The sequence below is a fragment of the Musca vetustissima genome, unplaced genomic scaffold, assembly GCF_032173495.1.
Source record: "Musca vetustissima isolate MV318-11 ecotype Yass unplaced genomic scaffold, APGP_CSIRO_Mvet_v1 utg6823, whole genome shotgun sequence".
Lineage (NCBI taxonomy): Eukaryota > Metazoa > Arthropoda > Insecta > Diptera > Muscidae > Musca > Musca vetustissima.
This window is the reverse complement of record NW_026883386.1, coordinates 417,083-441,409: the sequence shown is the minus strand read 5'-3', so window position 1 is coordinate 441,409 and position 24,327 is coordinate 417,083. Positions and strand designations below refer to the sequence as shown.

The following is a 24,327-nucleotide window of genomic DNA, read 5'->3' as shown; positions in this document are numbered from 1 at the left end:
AAACTTAACACACATCATTCTAGACCTAATTCATTACGCTGTGCCAAATTTCGTGCAAATCGAATGATGTATAGGGACTTGGGTACACCATTTACCTTAAATCGGACGAAAATATGTATGGCAGCTATATATAAATCTGAACCGATTTTCTCGAAACTTAGCACACATCATTCTATACTTAATTCAGTACCCCATGCAAAATTTCGTGCATATCGAAAGATGTATAAGGACTTGGGTACACCATTTACCTTAAATCGGATGAAAATATATATATGGGAGCTATATCTAAATCTGAACCGTTTTTCAGGAAATTTGACACACATCATTCTAGGCCTAATTCATTACGCTGTGCCAAATTTCGTGCAAATCGAAAGATATTTAGGGGCTTTGGTACACCATTTACTTAAATCGGACGAAAATATATATGGAAGCTATATCTAAATCTTAACGGATTTTTCCCAATTTCAATAGGGTTCGTCCTTGGGCCAAATAAGTGACCTATGCCAAATTTTATCCAATTCGGATCATAAATGCGACATGTACTATGCTCACAAAAATACATGGACGGACGGACAGACAGACGGACATGAATAAATCGACTCAGAACGAGATTCTATGCATATTCTCAAAAGGAACGATAGGTCTATCTCGTTTCCTTTTGCCTGTTACAAACATATGCACAAAGACATAATACCCTGTACCACAGTGTGGTGAACGGGTATAAAATACTTGCTACTTTCCTCAAAAATAATTTTTAAAGAATCCAGGCCTTGCCACTTCCCTCACAAAATAATTTAAAAAAAATGCGCGCCTTGATATTTTGTATTATATTTTTAAAAAACATTTTATTTTTCAAAAATCCCCGACTTTATATTTTTCCGAACTTTTTTCTTTAATTCATAGCGATGCCATTTATTATTGGCCTGACAGGCGAATGTGAATGTCAGCAGATTTGACAGTTTTAAATTGCCGTTGCGAGTGTTGACTGCAGGCTTTCTTTCATTTCGCCCCTTTTTTGCGCTCCACTTGTGCTAATGTACACTCACAACTCACCCAGTCTTTCATTCATTTGTAACATTCATTTCGTCCACTCACCGCTTTTATTTCCGAACAAAAACACTTCCCCCTTTAGATTCGGCGAACTTCTGTTGTAATGATACAGCGGTTGCCCATTATTATGTGTTACGCACGCTTAACAATTCTCAAAAACCACTTTGAGAAATTAAAAAGCATTTTTTATTTTTATTGTTGTTGTTGTTGCTTTTCGACGATTTGAATTCATATGGTTCGGTTCGAAGTTAATAAATGAAAACCACAATAAAATGAGAATGAAAAAAATAACTTCTCAGGCTCTATGAGGCCAATAGGCGTGGATTTTTTAAAGAATTTTTCTAAGGCTCTATGAGGCCAATAGGCGTGGATTTTTTAAAGAATACTTCTCAGGCTCTATGAGGCCAATAGGCGTGGATTTTTTAAAGAATTTATCTAAGGCTCTATGAGGCCAATAGGCGTGGATTTTTTAAATAATTTTTCTCAGGTTCTATGAGGCCAATAGGCGTGGATTTTTTAAATAATTTTTCTCAGGCTCTATGAGGCCAATAGGCGTGGATTTTTTAAATAATTTTTCTCAGGCTCTATGAGGCCAATAGGCGTGGATTTTTTAAATAATTTAATAATTTTTTTTATGAGGCCAATAATTTTTTTTATGAGGCCAATAGGCGTGGATTTTTTAAATAATTTTTCTCAGGATCTATGAGTCCAATTGGCGTGGATTTTTTAAATAATTTTTCTCAGGCTCTATGAGGCCAATAGGCGTGGATTTTTTAAAGAATTTTTCTAAGGCTCTATGAGGCCAATAGGCGTGGATTTTTTAAAGAATTTTTCTAAGGCTCTATGAGGCCAATAGGCGTGGATTTTTTAAAGAATTTTTCTAAGGCTCTATGAGGCCAATAGGCGTGGATTTTTTAAAGAATTTTTCTAAGGCTCTATGAGGCCAATAGGCGTGGATTTTTTAAAGAATTTTTCTAAGGCTCTATGAGGCCAATAGGCGTGGATTTTTTAAAGAATTTTTCTCGGGCTCTATGAGGCCGATAGGCGTGGATTTTTAAAGAATTTTTCTAAGGCTCTATGAGGCCAATAGGCGTGGATTTAAAAAAAAAAGTTTCTAAGGCTCTATGAGGCCAATAGGCGTGGATTTTTAAAAAGGCGTGGTTTAAAAAAAGTTTCTAAGGCTCAATGAGGCCAATGGGCGTGGATTTTAAAAAAAAAGTTTCTAAGGCTCTATGAGGCCAATAGGCGTGGATTTTTTTAAAGAATTTTTCTTTTATTTAATTTTCTTCTTTATTTTTTTTTTCTTTTTCTATTTCCTATTTATGTCCATCTTTTTGCGGACGACCCTTATTACCCCTCCTTTGAGGGCTTATGCTTTATTTTAATTTGTTTTTATAATTAAAAATATTTTTTTTTTATACTCTCTTTGAAATTCCTTTACAATTCAGAATAACCACAAAAATATTTTCTGGTGGAATTACAAACTTTGAAACACTGGTCCTTTTTTTTCGCCACAGTACCCACAACCAAAAAAAGTGTCCACTCACACACACCAACACAAATACCTAGCCACCAAAAAAGGACCAACCACAAGCTTTCAATGCCACCCATCGGTAGGAATGTTTAAAATCCTGAAGAGAAGAGAAGGGGAGACTCACTTAAATTTCCCACACCCGTAGACCTTAGTCCACACCACCACCCATTTACAGTTACAACGGAAAGGAAAGTAACGGAGGAAATGCGCTTTAACGTATTTCATAATTTTTTCTTGCCTTCAGTCCACTTTTTTTATTCATTCATTCGTCGTAATGGAAAGTGCATTAAAAATTTTGAAATTGAAACCATACCTCCACTCACACATACGGAAGGAAATTATATATATTTTTTTTGCGTGCATGAGCATGAGTAATATTTTGAATGACATAACGTATATATGTACATATCAGTCTCTACTTACAATCCAGCATAATCCTCTGGATAGGGTATAATGTATCCTTCTGGACTTGGTCGCGGTGTTTTGCCAACCCAGAAGAAGGCATCCGGTCCCGTGCCATCGTAGCCAAAGGATTTGACGAAGAGCGTTGATTCGTCCACAGCATAAACGGCACCCTGTTTTTGGAAGGAAAAAGGAGAAGAAAAATACAACAACAAATTATCAAGAAGTGAAAGAAGTGCGGGAGCAGGAATTCAAATGAAAGTTGTTTCGAAATAAAACAGAAACAGAAAAATGTTAAGCCAAAACCACAAAACTAAAGTTTGTTATTGAGGTTCTTGTTAGAGTTGTTGTTTTATTTTGTTGGGGTTTTTTTAATACTTACATTTATGCCATGAGCGAAATTTGTAAAGTTACCGATGAAACGACCATAGTAGGGCTCGGGTGGTGCACGCCCTTGTGCTGGAAAGAAGAGAAGAAAAATAAAAATATTAAACAAATTTATTTTAAATTATTTTTCAAAAAATTAGCAAGGCGAGGATTTTTTTAAAAATCAAGTCTCTGATTTTGATACCCTTCACCACACTGTGGTACAGGGTATTATGTCTTTGTGCATATGTTTGTAACAGGCAAAATGAAACGAGATAGACACATGGTTCCTTTTGATGATTTGCATAGAATCACTTTCTAGTCGATTTACGCATGTCCATCTGTCTGTCCGTCGGTCCGTCTGTCCATCCATGTATTTTTGTGAACAAAGTACAGGTCGCATTTATGATCCGATTTGGATGAAATTTGGCATAGCGCACTTATTTGGCCCAAGGGGGAACCCTATTGAAATTGGGAAAAATCGGTTCAGATTTGGATATAGCTCCCATATATAGTTTCGTCCGATTTAATGTAAATGATCCACCAAAGTCCCTCTATATCTTTCGATTTGCACGAAATTTGGCACAGTGTAATGAATTATGTATAGAATGATGTGTGTTAAGTTTCCTGAAAATCGGTCCAGATATAGATATAGCTCCCATATATATTTTCGTCCGATTTAATGTAAATGTCCACCAAAGCCCCTATATAAATTTCGATTTGCACGAAATTTGGCAAAGCGTAATGAATTAGGTCTAGAATGATGTGTGCAAAGTTTCGTGAAAATCGGTTCAGATTTAAATATAGCTCCCATACATCTTCGTCCGATTTAATGTAAATGTCCACCAAAGTCCCTATATATATATTTCGATTTCCACGAAATTTGGCACAGCGTAATGAATTAAGTCTAGGATGATGTGTATTAAGTTTTCTGAAAATCGGTTCAGATTTAGATATAGCTCCCGTATATATTTTCGTCCGATTTAATGTAAATGGTCCATCAAAGTCGCTATATACCTTTCGATTTGCACGAACTTAGGCACAGCGTAATGAATTACGCAAGGAGTGATGTGTGTAGAGTTTCCTGAAAATCGGTCCAGATATAGATATAGCTCCCATATATATTTTCGTCCGATTTAATGTAAATGGTGCACCAAAGTCCCTATATATCTTTCGATTTGCACGAAATTTGGCATGGCGTACTGAATTAAGTCTAGAACGATTTATTTTCGTCCGATTTTAGGTAAATAGTGCACCAAAGTCCTTAAATATCATTCGATTTGTACGAAATTTTGCATAACATACAGAATTGAGCCTAGAATGATGTCTGCCAATTTTCGTGAAAATCGGTCCATATTTAGATATAGCTCCCATATATATTTTCGTCCGATTTTAGGTAAATAGTGCACCAAAGTCCCTATATATCTTTCGATTTGCACGAAATTTGGCATGGCGTACTGAATTAAGTCTAGAACGATTTATTTTCGTCCGATTTTAGGTAAATAGTGCACCAAAGTCCTTAAATATCATTCGATTTGTACGAAATTTTGCATAACATACAGAATTGAGCCTAGAATGATGTCTGCCAATTTTCGTGAAAATCGGTCCATATTTAGATATAGCTCCCATATATATTTTCGTCCGATTTTAGGTAAATAGTGCACCAAAGTCCCTATATATGTTTCGATTTGCACAAAATTTGGCTTAGCGTACTAAATTGAGTCTAGAATGATGAGTTGTGAATTTCGGGAAAATCGGTCGAGATTTCGATATAGCTTCCATATATATGTTCGTCCGATTTTATGTAAATTATGCACCAACGTCACTATATATGCTTCGATTTGCACGAAATTTCGCACAGCGTACTGAATTAAGACTAAAACGATTTGTGTTAAATTTCGTGGATATCGATTCAGATTTAGATATAGCTCTCATATATATTTTCGTCCGATTTTATGTAAATGGTGCACCAAGGTCCCTATATATATCCTTCGATTTGCACAAAATTTGACATAGCGTACTGAATTAAGTCTAGAGAGATGTGTGTTAATTTTCGTGAAAATCGGTTCAGATTTAGATATAGCTCCCACATATAGATTATATTTTAACAACGCGGCGTACCGAATAGCGTGTATCAATTTTGCAATAAATCGTTTTCCATAAAATTTCCCCATGTTACGCAGGCGGCTCTAAATCTGCTGGAATGAAATTAAAGTTAGGATAGGTTGGAGAAAGTTGGAACATTGACATGCAATTGTTAGGATACATATGTACAATATAACCAAAGTGGTGAAGGGTATCATATAGTCGGCTCCGTCCGACTTTACTACTTTCCTTACTGGTTTTAAATATTTTTTTTTGGAAAATATCTAATCAATATAAATAAATAATAAAGCAACCAAAATACATTTTTCCTATTTCTTGTTAAAATTCCTTTCTTATATTCAATCTCTTCAAAAAGCAAAATAAAAATTCAAAATTACATTTTTTAAATAAATAAAAATATTAATAACAGTTATTTGTTTTAAATAATAGAACATCCTCACCCTGCACCCATCCTCCCTCAACTAGGAAGAGCAATAATAACATCTTCCAAACTCAACACATTCGGATCATTACAACTCCTTGGAGATAGGCAGCATACTTATCGACGACAGCATGCATCACGCTTGCTGTACACGTGCCTTTACGTGCTTTAGGTTATTTATTTAGAAAACGCTGTGACGTGATGAAAACATCAAATTGAAGGAGACTCAATTTTTTTCTTTGGTGTAAAGAAGTATTGAATCGAACAACGTCTTGACAAAGACAAACTAACAGAGAATTAAGAAAAACAAATTTCGAAAGAAAAAATTTGATACAATAAATTGTTTAAGTGTGTATTAGGGTGTAACGAAATTTAAAGTTAAAACCAATAAAAAATCGTGTTGTTGGTCTTCACTACTTGAAAACCGCAAATATCGAAGTGACTAAATCATATTGACTAAGAAAAAAGGATACAGTAGATATCGGATATAAGAAACTCAAAAAAAACCGGAGATTTATTTCTTATATGCGTTTTTTTCTTATATGGAATTATCGGATATAAGAAAGTATAGGCTCGGTGTTTTTGATAATCTTTCTTATATGCGATGTTTTCTTATATGAGATGTGCTTATATCCGATATCTACAGTATTCGTTTTTCCCATTTCCATTTTAATAAATAACACTGTTACAAATAATCGAGCTCATTGTCCTGGGGTGAAAATTTCATTATGGGATGAAAACCTTTGTCAATAACCTAGGAGAATAAAAATTCTTATAGGTGAAGATTTTCAGTGGCGTTATTAATTTTTTGTTGGTAACTCTGAAGTTTTGAGGATTATTTCTTCAGGAAATCGAATAAGGAATATTTTTGTAAAACATGTCCATTCGAGCAAATTTAGTTCCATTTAGCACACATTATTTCCAAGAGTACCCACGTCAACCATCCAACAAAACTTCCTGCATACCACGATCCAAACCCCCATAATGTTTCCAAATTCAAATTTCAGGATTCCTATGGTTCACCCACAATTTAAATTGTACCAAATTTAGTACACAGCAGTACGAATTTCCAAAACTTCCTACTTACCCCAAACCTGCACCCTCACTGTGATCCTAAATACAAGTTTCAGGATTCCAATTCTATCAGTTCGCCCACAATTAAACTGTACCACATTTAGTACACAGTAGTACCAATTTCCAAAACTTCCTACAAACCCCAATTCTACACCCCCACAGTGATTCTAAATCCAAGTATTAGGATTCCAACTCTATCGGTTCACTTTCAATTCAAATTGTACCAAATTTAGTACACACAAGTACGAATATCCAAAACTTCCTTCATACCAAACATACCAAATTTAGTACATAGTAGTACCAATTTCCAAAACGTCCTACATACCCCAATGCTACACCTGGACAGTGATCCTAAATCCATATTTCAGGATTCCAACTCGATAGGTTCACTCACAAGTCAAATTGTACCAAATTAAGTACACAGTAGTACGAAGTTCCAAAACGTCCTACTTAATCCAAACTTTCACCCTCAGAGTGATCCTAAATCCAAGATTTTGGATTCCAACTCTATCGGTTCACCCACAATTAAAATTGTACCAAATTTAGTACACATTAGTAAAAATGATCCTGACTTCAAATTTCATTGTTCTCTATAGTACGATTTAGTACTTTTCGTACACATGAGTAAAAAAATTCTAAAAATTACGTACATTCCTAATCGTACACTCCGACGGTAATGTTAATTTCAAATTTCAGGATTCCAGCTCGATTTGTATCTCCAAATTAAATTTGTACCAAACATTGTATCATATAGTACTTTTCGTACACATGAGTACCCGCTTTCAAAACCATCTCCTTAAATAGACTCTACGTTTCAACCCTAATTAGCATTCCACATTTCAAGTCTTTAGCTCTATCTATTCACATGCTACGAATTTGTACCAAATTAAGTACATTTTAGTACTTTTCGGATAGTTATAGTTCGAATTTCCAAAAACCCTTTGGTACATTTATCCTACACTCAGCGACCACCAATCCAAATTTCAGAGTTCTAGCTCTACCGGTTCGCCAAATACAAATGGTATCACATTTAGTATTTTTTAGTACTTTTCGTACAGTTCTAGTACGAATTTGCAAAAACCCTTTTGTACATCTTCCTAACTATACATCAATGACCCACATTCCAAATTTCAGAATTCTAGCTCTTCCCGTTCGCCTACTAATACAAACAGTACCATATTTGGTACATTTTAGTATTATTCGTACCCTTCTAGTTCGTAATTCCAAAAACACAGCCTTATCTTACGCCTACACACCAACAACAACATACACTGAAAATTTCAGTCAGTCTGTCAGTCACTCACTCACTTAACACTAAGCTCTTTTATATACATAGATAGATAAAACTACCACAAAATTCATCACGATATGTCCTAATCCAGGCTCGGGCAGACAGCCACTCTTTTGTGCAGTTTTACACATAAATTACCCTCAAAGAGAGCACGAGTGTGGGAGTTTGCCTGATACTGTCCTAGACCTATGGAGAATCCGTCCTTCTGGGTTATTAATACACTAACCAAGGACTATCATCCCCTTAATAATTTATCCACACCCCCAAAATTGTTAAATAATATCAGCCAAATGACCACCTCGATTACGCTTAGAACCATATCACCTACATGACTTTTTTCTTAACAAAATCGCGAAGTAGCTTTCCTATATTCTCAATAGCCTCACGAATTTTATTTTTGAGGTCTTGAATAGACGTTAAACTATTGCCGTAGACCTTAGCTTCCACGTGGTCCAAAGGAAGTGGTCTCAACGAGTTAAATCAAAAGGTCTTGGCGGACAATAGTGACCACCATTTCGAGGAATAACATGGTCCGGAAACTTCTCCCATAAAATAACGATGGTATCGTTGCCGGAGTGGCACATAGTCTGTTTAAAAGCAACCATTATCCAGATCAATACCACCCAGCACCGATCATAAATTAAACTATCTATTCACCAAAATTGTTGATCCAACCACATTTTCTAAAGAGTATGGACTAAAGATCACGCCGGACTATAAACCACCCCTATCAATTAGATATTGAGGATGGTGATGCTTCTCAACAAAAAATCATGGATTTAAAAAAAATCTTTGCTTGTAAATGTAGCTACCGACTAGGTAATGGGCCTCATCATTCAAGATGATTTTTCCATGAAATACCGATCATTCCCATGCATTTCGAGGATCCCGTTTGCAATGTCACGTTGTTGTGGTTTATCTTCCGGCTTGTTCTCTTGTGTAAACTGAACTATATAACCAGTCTGAATCAAGTCTGTATTAAAAATTGCGGTCTAATGGCGTTGGGGAATTTCCTATACCATATTAAGGTCCCGTGGATTTTCTTTAGTTCAATACTCCTAGGCGTATTTTTCAACCGACGTAACGGTAATTTGATATTCCGGCCTCTTTGTAGATTAAATACTTCTTCGCAGACAAATTTCAATACGTTATAGGTTCATATTATGACATATCTCCCGGTATAAAGGTCCCTATTCATTTTCGGTATTTTGAAGATTTTAGTCGAATTTTTCAACCACGTTGACTGTAATTTGATATTATCGGTCATTTATAGATTTAAAACATGTTTGAAAAATATTTTCATTCTAGATGTATATTTATACCCTCATTAGCCATACGGCTGATACGGTGAAAATGTGCCTCATCGAAATATTAGTTTTAGACCCCAAGTTTCTTTGGACCAAATTCGTTTCAGAACTTTTTTAATTGTTTTACATAATTTCTGTATAAGTGTCCCGCCGCCTTTTAGTTAGTACTAAGAAAATTTTTCAACCTAATAAAATGTGGTCTTCCGGATTATTGGTCGGATAAAAACTTGCTCAGAAAAATGTTAATTATAAAATCTAGATCCATGATTTCGCATATTCTACATCCTGGCTAATTTATAGCCAGGACCCTTACAGGGAAGTGGCTATAAATTAACATTTCGGGATTTTAGTGGTTAAAAGGCTAATTCGCTGAGAATATTTTATATTGACCATGTTTTAACTGTCATATAAAGGCCCCGCCCAAATGTAGGTGTTTTAATGATCCTTCGTGTATCATCCGAAGGATCTTCACCACTTTAGGTATTTTTATCTTCCATTCGAAGTAGTTGTAATTGAGCACTTAGGGTTTTTTGTAGTTTTGCAGATAATTTTCAATAGAGGTTCGTGTTTTGACGTAACTCTCCTTCAAAGATCCCACCCACTTCGATATGAAGGACATCCATACGATGCGCCTGTAATTTTTTTGGCTTTCTTGATTTGCTAAAAACTTCTTTACTAAAATTCAATAAAATCCATTTCGTATAATATCCATCCCGCCCACTTTTCCGTATGTGGAAGGTTATAGCTGAGTTTTCTAGCCGGACTGGCTGTAATTTAGATTTTGGGGTTCTTGGTGAGTTAAAAACTTGTTAGGCTCATTTTTCTCATAGAAAATCTTCCTTCAATAAACTGTCATAATAGACATATGTTTCGGTGAAGGTCCCATAAAATGGTACCCTCTCTTATTTCGTATTTTTGGACTTTTTAAATTCACCTTTTTGAACCGAACGTGCTATAAAAATGATTTTATAGTGGGTGGCATAGAGTGGATTTCGGCATTCCTATTGGATAAACTACTTCTTCACAAACGAGCGATGTTTTCGGTATGTCCAATATCTCAGCTAATTTCCTTTCAAAGGGTTCTTTAGGTTCGGAATTTTTTCTCAGAGGCTTCTTTAGGTCCTAGGCGTGGATTATTTAAATAGAATTTTTCCTCAGAGGCTTCTTTACGTCCTAGACGTGGATTATTTAAATAGAATTTTTCCTCGGAGGCTTCTTTAGATGCTAGGCGTGGATTATTTAAATATAAATTTTCCTCAGAGGCTTCTTTAGATCCTCGGCGTGTATTATTTAAATAGATTTTTCCTCAGAGGCTTCTTTAGGTCCTAGGCGGGGACTATTTAAATATAATTTTCCCTCAGAGGCTTCTTTAGGGCCTAGGCGTGGATTATTTAAATAGGATTTTTCCTCAGAGGCTTCTTTAGGTCCTAGGCGGGGACTATTTAAATATAATTTTTCCTCAGAGGCTTCTTTAGGACCTAGGCGTGAATTATTTAAATAGGATTTTTCCTCAGAGGCTTCTTTAGATCCTCGGCGTGTATTTTTTAAATAGATTTTTTCCTCAGAGGCTTCTTTAGGTCCTAGGCGGGGACTATTTAAATATAATTTTTCCTCAAAGGCTTCTTTAGATCATTTTTTCCCTCAGAGGCTTCTGTAGGTTCTGGGTGTGAATTATTTAAATATAATTTTTCCTCAGAGGCCTCTTTAGGTCCCAGGCTTGGACTATTTAAATAGATTTTTCCTATGTGGTTTCTACTTTTGGATTTCTCCTGGCCCCAGTTCAGCACGAAATAGTCCCCAAATAAGTATTTTTCGATTTCCACTTTATGCTGGTTGGTATAAAATGTTCGGACGGACCAATCATAACTACGATTTTTTTTAATTTTCTGCCATTTTATCTCTTATTATTTATTTCATCAGACAAATCTCAATTATTAGCCTTCCGTTTAAACATATACCCCCACCTCCTCCCCTCCGCATACATCAAATAGTAACAAGTTAAAATAAATATTTGTCTAATGTTTCAATTTAACATAATAACCTCGTCCTTATCAGAGATGGGCAACAACTAACTACGCACACAGACACACACCGACACACACGCACTCCAGTTTATTACCAAACAACTTCACTTGGAATTGGTTCCGCTGCTTACAGAGGAACAGAGATGTGTGAACAAGGAAGAATGTGTGGGGGGTGAAAGAGTGGTAAATCCCAGCCGGGCAAACAAATAGACCGACCAACCGACAGATAACAACAACCACCAGCAACCCAACATCCTTTGACTTGGCTGCGGAACGCATAACAACGCATTTACTTTATTAAAATAGACGCAAACAAGGAACACGACAGAGTCAATGAATGAGCGAATGAAGGATGGATGGTTGGTTGGAATGACAGACTCAATGATACATATGCTCGTTGATCCTTTCCTTTGCATCATAAAAATATAGCAATGTATTTGTTTTTGGGAGGGGGAGGAAAAGGGACTTTATATCACTGGCTCACCCACCCACCCATTCACCCATCTATCTTTGTTTCATTTTGGTTTGTTGTTGTTGTTGCTGTAAATACTACTACAGTTCATGTTTGCACATCCTTGTTTTAGTGCCTTCCTTGGTAGTGTAGTTTCACTTGATTCGCTTCGTGATAGACATAAGTACAATTGATCCCTTCCCCTCCGCATCCTCCCCTTCACCAGTCTAGCAATTTTTGCTAAGCAAGCGACTTTTTCTCCCCTCTCACTGTCTCTCTGTCATGATGATGATTTTTATGAGGTCGATGATGATGATGATGGCGAGGATATGCGTAAAGGGTTGTTGTTATGGAACTCCAGAGCTGTCTGGATGCGCTGCCATGACTTCAATTTTTCAATTTTTTTTGGGAGGAAGGCCTCTCAAAGTTTTAATAACATTTAAACCGTTTGTATTTGTCAAGCAAGCAAAAAAACACAAACACACACCGGTAACTTCTAAAAAAAAGGGGGAGGGTAAGCAAAACGACTCGACATAACCATAACCATAGTTACCCGTTAAATTTTCGGTTGCAGATTATATTGTCATTACTTTGGATTATCGACAAATGTTGTTATAATACCCAAATGCGATTAACAAGGGCGAGTGAGCGAACGAAGCCAGTCGGACGAATTGGAATTTTTATTTTCGGATTTTACATTTTGAATTCAAGTTTTTTTTTTATGATGGGTGTCCTTAGCAATGAAATGGAGAAGCCAGACAAGGGGTTTGGAATATATTATAGTTGGAAGTTGGGGAGGGAGATTTGTTTATCATTACTTCCATGTTTGAATTAATATAATGACGACATCTGTGATTTTGCAATGATATGTAAGATTTTTAGCGTAATTAGTCAAGGATCTGCAAAATTTGAAACTCATTTCTAATAATCTTTATAATCTATCTTGGATCGAAAAATCTAAATTGAATCGAAGGCCTATGACAAATGTTCAGATATAAATTTATAAATTTAAAGCTTATCGAAAATATTCTTTTGCAATTCGAAGTTCCTTACCTATATAATCTATACATATAAGTGTAATACCAATAGCTATGTTTCTTTTCTGTCTATCTCTCTCTCTCTTTTTGAGAAAACCAAATGTATACCTCCAACGAAAAAACACCACCGCCACTTATTATTCGGCAGTGTTTTGTTTTGTATATCGTTCTCCGTCTCTTCTACAGTCATCTGCATTGTGTTATAGAATTCGCATATGTATTTTCAAACAATTTTTGATACGAACAACAATCCCAACCGAATACTTAACATTGTATATAATCGCTCTAATGACGCAGAACATGAACATGAAGTAAGTAAATAAAAAGACACGAGAGAGGCACGAGACATAACAAAGAAGAAAACACAAAATCAAAATAAAAAAAATTACAACGGCAAAAAATGTCTGTGCCGTAGAAACCCTCCACACTCCGAAGTATTTTTTTAACTCCCTCTCTCTCTCTGACAAGAAACGAGTATTTAGTATTTTATGAATTACATTCATAAAATCCAGAAATCCTGACATTGGTAACATTTTCTGAACACTATTCTTATAATATACGAATTATTTTTTTTTCTGTGTACCTTTAGGAAATCTTATAGGTGGTTTGTACACTAATTTCCTTTTTTGGAAAGGTCTGTCAATATAAAAGATAAAATGTTATTTATATAGCGAACTGTCGAATGGCATTGATCCGTCTAGAATATTTGATAATCTCTTCATAGATCTGAAAAATCAAACCTAATTACACTCTTCTAGCTGTGTCTACCGGAATTACTTAGAAACCCGCAGAAGACCTTCTTAATGTGCAGTAAAGGATCTCAGTAGAACATAATCAACAATTATCAGTCATCTTACAGTTCGTCTATCTATAAAAGTGTCAGGTGTTTCGGTTGTAACTCTTCCACAAAACTACAGGATACACATTTCATCATGACGGCAAAAAAATGTAATCCCGAAAACACAAATACAGAATACCTGTTGAGGTCATCTATAGATCGAAGACATCTTTAAAAGTTATATGACTCTATGAGGTCTCCTATTATAGTCAGAAGACCCCTTGAGGTCTTATTTATAAAGAAGACATATTGAGGAAATCATTAGGCAGAAGATTTTTTGTAGTCTACTTTAGGCTGAAGACCCTTGAGGACTCCCTTAAGCTGAAGATCTATTGTGTCTTCTTTAGACTGAAGATCTCATGTATATATTAGGTTTCTATGGACAGAATATACCTAGAAGATTTATAGCGACCTTCTGTAGAACTTCAGCAGATACTCTGTAGACAGAAGGCTTTCTAAAGACTAACTATTTCCTCAGGCCGCTGTTTATTTAATGTTACCACGAAGGTAAATCTATAATTTTTCGTTTCATAAAAAACATGCCTCAATACATAGCATAAACATGGACTCGAAATTAGATTGGTTTAAATTATGTTATATTAAACACCAAACGTTTTCAATTGGGACTTTTTTACTACAAGTTTCGTATATTCCGAAGATCGTCTACTGACCTTCTCGAAGTAATCCTTCATCTAGAGGTCTTTCACATTTTGATATCTTCTACAGGTCAGGGTACCTTCTACCCTAGGCAGAAGATCTTGTAAAGGTTTTCGGTAGACAGCAGGTGTTCCGCAGATAACATATATTGTGCGAGACTTTTTGTTAGTCACCAGGTGGATAAGTGAACTTCTGACGGTTTTTGCAGAAAGAAAACTGTTCTTCCATATTTTCTATGAAGGCCCTCTGCAGACCATAACTAGACTGAAGACTGTTATCATTACAAATTTAAAGATATTTTGTATTAGACACATTTCTAAAAAAAATGAGTAGTACGGAATTTATTATCATTCGATGCGTTCTCTTTTCTTTTTTCAAACAATAAACTGGAGATGTTCGCCGTTTCTATAAATATTAACATAAACTGTAAGTATTCTATAGACAGAAGAACTACTGCAGGTATTCGATAGACAGAAAACCTTCCAGAGACCTTTCGTGGCCGCAAGAACTTTTATAATTCTATGTTTCAATATAAAAAGATCGTTCGCAGATAACAGATCTTCTGGGAAGTTTTTTGGAGACCACCTATAGACTGCAGTTAAATGGGGAAGTACCCTGTGTCTATAAATATTAAGACAAACTCAAGGTCTTCTATAGACTGAATATAATACAACTTTTTGAAATCTTTTTTTTTGTGAGACTTTTTGTAGGACTTCTAAAGGCATCAGGTCACCATGTGGAAATGTGAACTTCTGCAGATAAAGACTTTAGTCATTACAAAGGTAAAAATTCTAGATGTAGAAGCATCTCTAAAATATGTATAGTGGCAATTTTTTTCATTCAGTACGTCAATGAAGGCCATGGCTAATAGAAGCCTAGTTTTCATTTTTTTTCAAACAATAAACCGGTGAAGTTCCCCTCGGTACCTTCTATTCTAGACAGGAGACCTTGTGCAAGTCCTTGATAGACAGGAGGTCTTCTGTAGATAACAGATATTCTGCGAGACTTTTCGCAGCAGATCTCAAGGTGGACAAGTTGACTTCTGATGGTTTCTGGATGGACCTTCTGCAAAACGAATGTCATCTGCAGTTTTTCTACAAATCAAAGACCAACAGTTAGTATTCTACAGGTCTTCTGAAAGCATTCCGCTGATGTTCTCTAAATTGAAGACTTTAGTCATACCAACCCGTTGTTGTTAGTATCCCACCTGGGGCGGATAGGGGGGAGGTGGTTGATCATAATAATCTATTAAAACCAGTGTATGCTGTAAGTAATGGAACAGTTTGGTCACCCACCTCCAGGGTTTTTGTCCCCGCGGACCGAAACTAACTATGGGGGTGTTCCTCTAAAACAAAAAACAAAAGATGGATAAAGAAAGTAAAAGAATTAAAGTTACGATTCAGAGCCTTAATAACTCAGTATCGGCGGGTGTCGTTGATCTGACCACGAGTCACGCCCGTCGCCATCCCGCGATCATGAGCAACAATTTCCTACAGATGTGGGTATATTGGCATCTGTAGTCGAAGGTATAGCTACGAGCACTCAGCCTTCGGGCAACACCAATTCGAAGTTGAGGGACCACAGGGGAAGAGCAATTTCGACCCAGCCTTCAGTGACAGGAGGGAACTCAATTTCGAATTCTGAGTCTGATCATGATGATCAGACAGACATAACCATCATGGAGAACCGGAGGAGAGAACCGGCTGCCAAGATGATAGAGGAGGTGAGTAAAGATAAAGATCGCCAAACTCACAACCAGGAAGAAGCAGTTGTCTGGGGCACAAAGGCGGATGAACAAAAAGAGCCAGATGCAAGCAGAGGCTCAAAAGGATAAACCCGACCTTCCCTCCACTTCTACGGAAGCTCCAGATGAGCCAGCGACTGTCAAATCTGCCAAAAAGAAAAAGAGCTTCCCGTCGACCGATAATAAGAGAAAGCTGAGTCAAACCAGCGTCAAAGGAGACTGCCACGAGAATACACTGACGAGGGCAGATGAAGCTGGCTCTGATATCAGGAGTGCTGAGTCGGAATCTCTGGCAAAGACTGGGAATCCCAAAAGGACCAACCGGAATTCGCAAAAGAGGAAGCTGACAGCAACAGATGGTAAGGAGCCGCCGTCTTATGCCAAGGAAGTGTTAAATGCGGTCAAAACCAAGATTATGGAGTGCCTACGACAAGGAGAGGGCTCTATTGAACTGGATAGCTGCGCTTTCAAAGGGGACTATCTAATGCTGGAATTTGAAAATCCAAAAAGTATAGAAGCCCTGAGAAAGATAGTGGCAAGCATTGGACTTATAGATGGAGCAATGAAACTCAAGCTGGTGAGGAAAAAAGACATTCCTCAGTCTTCGTTAGAGGTTGGGGCAGCGATTTCGGTATAGGATTCTAAAAAAAAATATAGTGCAAAATGTATTAACATTCGGCACATCCATAAGGGATAAACTGAACATATTATATTCACTAAAGACCTACTACAGGTATTCTATAGACAGAAAAACCTCCCAAGGTCTTTCATAGCCGTAATATCTTCTGCGGGTCTTCTGCAGGCCAGGGTTTTCCATTTTTATTTCCATTTAAAACCTATAATTTATTCATTAACCATTTAACTTCCATTTAATATTTCTGCCATAAATTTTAAAACTTTTTAAATGTTCCGCATTTAAAAAAATGGCCGTTACGTTTTTTTCCATTCGAAGGTTAAATTCATAACCTTTAACAATTCATGGTCTTTTGATTTGCTGCTATCAGAAGTCATCATCAGCAAAATAAATGTCTATACGACTTACGATTATAATCGCTTGAAGGTGAGCGGAGGAGAGATTTTTTTATTTACTCTTCATAATATCCGCCAGAATTTTCTCCCCTCAGTTTTTCTTTCATTTCGTTTTCCTAACAAGGAAATCTACAGCATCCAATGACATTGACATCAAATCGAAACCCATGGCGGTGTTTTTTTCTTATTCTCAGGGCCGTTTTGTTTTCTCCTACTACTCCATATGTTAGAATTTTCCCCCAAAAAGGAAAATAATGAAAACATAATTATTATGGGGGATGGAAAATTTAGTCGTTTTCCCCCCAAAGAAACTGCCATGAATTTATTTTCCTTTTTTGAAATCCTAAAAGTTTAAGTAGATTGTGATTTCCTATCTCTTTGCCGAGCGAGGGAGGAAGTACCGGTGTATCACAAATAAAGGTATATGTTACCATCATCGATGTGTGTATGTGTGTGTGTAAGATGTTTGTAATTGTGTATCATCAACTTTTAGAAGAAGTGGTGGTGGAGTGGAGGTGGATTTCCCCCCTCCCGGCTTTTGTTTACTAAACGCTTAGGAAGTAATGAACTTTTTAATATCATTGACAATGGAGATGCGGATGAGGATGATGACGACGACTTAATCAGTTTGCCGAAGAACCCCCCACCACCCCCATCTTACCCCGCAGAACCCCATACACCTTGTTGCTGATGCTGCAGAGGAAGACAATGATTTTATTTTGGAACATCATTGTCACCATTGTCTTTTGTTGTTGTTGTTAATGACACTAAATCAAAGGAGATACAACGAGAGAAGGGACGAGAGAGAGAGAGTGAGAGAGAGAAAGAGGAAGAGCAATAGAAAGAGAGTTATTCCCTTTGGCATTGCCACTGATAATATAAATTACTAAAAAGAAGATTATAACGAATTTAATTATCGCAAATGGAATAAAAACAACAACAACACCAACATCTTCTATGTTCCGGGACAACCAACCCCATTTTGTTCGAATCGCACGTTCCTTTTAAATTGAGTTAGTCGCTTTCTGCAATACTAACCGTAACGTGATGAAATTTTTATTGGAGTTTGGCAAATGTCCTTTTTTTGTTTGTCACTCCTGCTGCCTTATATCCTTCGATTTTATTTCCTCTGTGTGTGTTTCTGTGTTTGATGTGATAATCGTAATAAATGTCAGCAATATTTGCACAAAATCGAATTAAATCGATATGTAATCGAAGTGATTAAGCTGCCTGGGGAGATGACTTGAGGAATTTTTTATCGAGTTCGGTCAGGAGGTCAATGAATGAATGATTGGTGTCAAATATGGGATGTGTGCGTTGTATGAAAAATATATAAAAATGTAGCTTTCAGTTGATAAAAGAAGATCTCATGCAGGTCTTCAACGGGATATGTCCTAGATCTTCGGTACATATCAATAGACAGAAGTCATCTGAAGGTGTTCTATCGACAAAAGGACTTTTTATATATCTTCTATAGATATATCTTCTATATCTTTTATATATCTTCTATAGATAGCAAATCCAGGTCCTCTATATACAAACATTGTCAAGACTTCTTTATACATAAGCCCATATCCAGGTCTTTTGCAAACAGTACAACGACTACAGGTTTTCTATAGGCAGAAGACCTTCAGTAGCCATTTTAAGGCCTTCAGTTATGCCTCTATAGTCATAAGACCTACTGCAGTCATTTAATATACCGAATACCTTCTGACAAACTTCTATAAGCCTTGTACATGCCAGTACAAGGTTTTATAGAAGTCTCCACAAAATCTTCAAAAAATCTTTCTAATTTTTCCAACGATAGAAATTCCCCTTTGCTGTCTTCCATAGACAGAAGATCTCTCGAGGTCTTTGAAGACAGCATATCGCTTCAGCTATTCCTCATATAGACCGAAGATTTTCTGAATAACACTTTGGATGAATTCTAAGGACAGAAGGCCTCTAGAGGCCTTCTACTGACATGCTGCACATAATTTATCTATATAAGACTTCTTTAGACAGTATAACTGCTACTCGACCTTATATAGGTATTCTACAGGCAAATATTCTAGGTTCTTCACAGATTAAAAAAACTATATGTATTCAGTAGACTGTGTTTCAGTGTTTCATATCCGTAAGATCTTTTGAGATCTCTTGTAGAACAGGGTACCTTCTACCCTGCAAGTATGCTTAACATAATTTTCGGATGGACCATTTTCAGGCCTTATACAGAGCAAATCTCCAGCTGGACTTTTATAGATGGAACCTCCTTCTGCGACTATTGTATGAATCGATGTGGTGTCTTCATCGCGTATTCTAACCACAGGAGAACTTCTGAAGGTTGTTTATGCTATACAACCTTTCGTAGACTTAAGACCTTTTGCAGGTCTTTCATAAACAGAAAATCTTCTAGAGATATTCTGCCAGTCAGAGTATCTTCTATTCTAAACAGAAGACCATCTACAGATAACAGATCTTCGGCGGGACCTTTTGCAGAATTTCTCTAGACTGAAGATCTTCCAGAGGTCGTTTATAGTCATAGATCTTCTATTCTGGACAGATGACATTCCGCAAATCTGCTAAAAATAATTGTTTTGCGGAGGGGACCATTTTGCAGACCTTCTACAGACAGCAGATTTCCAGCTGGATTTCTGTGGATAGGAGACCTTTTCTTGTAAAGAGTAAAGGCCTTCAAACACCAAATTTAGGTCACTAGACAGAAAACCCTCCAAGGATCTTTCATAACCTTATGACTTTATTATGATCTCCTGCAAGTCTGTTTCTATGAAGAGAAACCCTTCTGCAGGTTTACTTCTGGGGGTTTCTGTGTGATCAAAAACCAATTGTAAGTCTTTTATAGACTTTTATGCTAAACCTTTTGCAGCAGAATTCCATCTGGAATACCATAGATAGAAGACCTTCTACAACTCTTGTGTATATCAAATGCCTTCAAATACCAAATGTCTTCAGGTCTTCGATAGACAGAAAACACATCATCTTTTCAGATCTTCTGCAAGTCTATTTACCTTTTCCTCTGGAGAGAAACCCTTCTACGGGATTGCTAAGATGATCGATTTTCTACCAGACTATGGGATTTTTGCAGGCCCTCAACAGACAGCAGATCTAAAATTTTATTTCTAATGATAGAAGACGTTCTGTTCAGTTCTGCTAATTTTTTATGGGATCTATTGCTGGACTTTCATATATCAAAGTCTTCTATAGACTGAAAAGCTACTGCAGATCTTCGCTAGATAGAAAAGCTTTTGACATCTTCTGAGTTGAATATTTTCTGCAGGTCTGCTAAAGACAATTAATTCTTTGTGGGACCTGTTGCTGGACTTTTGTAGATAGAAGGCCTGCAACAGCTCTTGAATAGACACCGAGGGCCTTCTGCTGGTCTTCCATAAACATGGTACCTTATTCTAAAACATTATACCTTGAGAACTTCGGAAAGTTTCTGCAAGCCTGCTACAAACGAAAAAGCAAAGGTACGTCCTCTGAAGACCTTCTGCAGATCTTCTCTATATTTCGATATCCAGAAATATACAAAAATCCCTTTAGACTACTTCGGTAGACAAAATTCCGTATTGAAGATCTCCTAGAGAGCTTTTTTGTAGACAGAAGAGCATATAAAGGTGAATAGCAAGAATATCATTTTAGGCCTTCTATTAATGGAGGGCCTTCTCTAAATAAAATATTTTCTAGAGACACACTATAAACCGGTAGTACAAAATAAAACCAGTAAGGAAAGTAGTAAAGTCGGACGGGGCCGACTATATGATACCCTTCACCACTATGGATATATTAAACAGGACTATTAACATGAAATTGGATCAAATATAATATGTGATATTTATCTAAATGTGAATCTACCTAGATGTATCCATAAACATGTCATTCGTTTGGGACAAAAGTATGAAAATCGACTTCAAACAAATATAAATGGGTCATCCGTTGGGCTATGTCTGTACTTTACAAAACGCAACTACGTAAATTTGATGTCAATCTGACTAACATGAGGAGTTTGATGCCCAATTTCGTGCAAATCGAAAGATATATAGCGACTTTGTGCACCATTTACATGAAATCGGACGAAACTATATATGGGAGCTATATAGAAATCTGGACCGATTTTCTCAAAACTTGGCAGACATCACTCTAGGCTCAATTCAGTATGTTATGCCAAATTTCGTACAAATCGAAGAATTTATAGGGACATTGGTGCACCATTTATATGAAATCGGACGAAACTATATATGGGAGCTATATCTAAATCAGGACCGATTTTCTCGAAACTTGGCAGACGTCACTCTAGGCTCAATTCAGTACGTTATGCCAAATTTCGTGCAAATCGAAGGATATATAGGGACTTTGGTGCACCATTTACATGAAATCGGACGAAACTATATATGGGAGCTATATCTAAATCTGGACCGATTTTCACGAAACTTGGCAGACATCATTCTAGGCTCAATTCAGTACGTTATGCCTAATTTCGTGCAAATCGAAAGATATATAGGGACTTTGGGGCACCATTTACATGAAATCGGACGAAACTGTATATGGGAGCTATATCTAAATCTAAACCGATTTTCTCGAAACTTGGCAGACATCACTCTAGGCTTAATTCAATACGTTATGCCGAATTTCGTGCAAAAAATATATAGGGACTTTGAAGACCATTTACATGAAATCGGACGAAACTATATATGGGAGCTATATCTAAATCTGGATGACTTCTTTGGCGACATCACTCTAGGCTTAATTCAATATGTCATGCCAAATTTCGGGCAAGTCGAAAGATATATAAAGACTTTGGGGCACCATTTACATGAAATCGGACGAAACTATATATGGGAGCTATATCTAATTCTGAACCGATTTTCACGGCAGACATCATTCTAGACCTAAATGATTAGGCTGTACCAAATTTCGTGCAAATCGGCCCCCCCGGGCGGCCCCCCCTTCCTACGTCCCTGTTCGGTACATAAAAATCTTGTAGAAAGTTTTCCCTCTGTGAAGATCCTGAGAAAAGTTGTGTGTCTATAGGATGCCTATAGAAGAAATGTTGTCTATAGAAGTTAATTTTTAGGTCTTCACCTTTTATAATTTAAAGATCCTCTATAAATAGATGATCTTCCAGAGGCAGAAAATCTTCTATAGGTCGTCTATAGAATGTCTATGAAAAATAGGAAGTCCTCCTTAATAAAAAAAATGTATGATGAAATATTGGGATTCTTAAAAAGTTCAGCACATCATGACCTCCAATGAACATTTATAAAAAATTCGGCACAGCACTCACTCACTCAGACCATAACAATTTGTGATAATAATTTTTTACCACAATCATACAAATAACACGCACACACACACTCATCATTACAGATTATATTTTTCCACTGAGAGGAGAAAAAAAAACAAATTATCATCATTATGCCTGAGCGAAAGCAATTCCATTAAAACATTTTCTTGTCGTCGTCCTTCGTGAACCTTTTACGCTCACATTCGCACTCCCATCCCTTCGAACTTTCAAATCTAAAAGCTATCACACGCTTAACATTTTCGGCACAATTCCAACACGTCGGAGTTATCAGCGTCGTCGTCGTCGCCGTCGTCCTTGTAGTCCTTACAATCAACAGTCAGTCAGGCATGGAGTTGGACCAATGTTTTGGCGCTGATAGTGTGAAGAACGTACGCTGTGCTTCGCTCCGCTTGTTGCGGTAACCATTTTCGGTGATGATTTATGGACAGTTCACACGGCGGGGGATTTTCCGATTTTTATAGGCGGAACAAAATGATGGCTATGCTGGGAATCAGGGAACAACTCGTTCTACAAGGACGATGATGATGGTGGTTTTTTTCTTCCCGTACTCCCATCCACATCACAGTGGAAGATAATTTTTTTAAAGACACCGTTTCTGGTGTAAATCCAAGAGAAGATTAGGAATTTTGCTGAAGAGGCCAAAAAAACTCCGACATCCGACAAATAAACTTTGCCAAGAAAAAGCGGAAATTCACTTAAATTGCCATAACTGTGATTCTTGGGAGGTAACTGAGTGAGGAGTAGGGTGGAGGAGAGAAGGTGAAATATGGCATAGTGTTTGCCTGGCATGCCGTCCATCGTGATATCTTCTTCTTCATTTTGGCAAAACAAATACGATTCGTATTTTGTTTTGTCGGGGGGTGGTTTTATACGATTTTATTATTTGTTGTTGGTGTTGTTGTTTGTTAGATACTTATTTGATTGTGTATGTTGTCGTTGTTTTTGCTTTATTTCCACTCTTCTGAAAATCAAAGTTTATTGAGAGTTGGTGAGGGTGCAGAAAACCGCACCACAATCATAGTATGCTCCCTGGTTGGTATACATCTAACCGACAAATATTCACATCGTAAACCAAACCACAATAACTTCTACGAAGTTTCTGTGGGAGCTGAGGGTAAGGTACAAAAATCTGGGAACCTGCTGTTTTGTGGTCGCGGTAGGAAGAAGAAAACAGAGGTGGTATTCGATGTTTTAAAAATATTTTTAGAGGGGTGGATTTAGACGTGAATTTTTACAATATTTTTCTAAATGCCTTAACAGAGGCGTGGATTTTTATACCGAAGACAAAGATGAACAGACCAAAGACATATTTTACGAGAGCCTAGAAACAGCATATGATCGTTACCCTGGCCATGACATTAAAATTCTGCTAGGAGATTTAAATGCAAAAATCGGAAGGGAAAATATATGTTTGGCCCCAACGTCAGAAAATTCAGCCTTCATGAAGAAACATCCGACAATGGCATGAGGTTGATTGACTTCGCGGCAGCAAAAACATGGTAGTTAGCAGCACCAGATTGTGGCATCTCGATATACACAAGGCCACTTGGATTTCTCCCGATCGAACAACGAGAAATCAAATCGATCATTTTGTGATAGACGGAAGTTATTCATCCAGTGTTTTAGACGTCCGATCGATCCGGGGAGCGAATTCGGACCATTACCTTGTGGCAGCCAAGGTACACATCCGT

At 36.9% G+C, this 24,327-nt stretch overlaps 1 protein-coding gene across 1 annotated transcript in view; it reads right to left on the bottom strand.

Moving 5' to 3' along the window:
- Positions 1–3,003: 3,003 nt before the first annotated feature.
- The window catches only part of LOC133330261 (protein Skeletor, isoforms B/C), a 58,762-nt gene continuing 37,438 nt past the window's right edge, over positions 3,004–24,327 (bottom strand). Inside the window, exons 2-3 of the mRNA XM_061538720.1 lie at positions 3,369–3,445; positions 3,004–3,159 (exon numbers count right to left, since the gene is read on the bottom strand). Coding sequence (XP_061394704.1) covers positions 3,004–3,159; positions 3,369–3,445 — 233 coding nt within the window. The remainder of the gene's footprint in view (positions 3,160–3,368; positions 3,446–24,327) is intronic.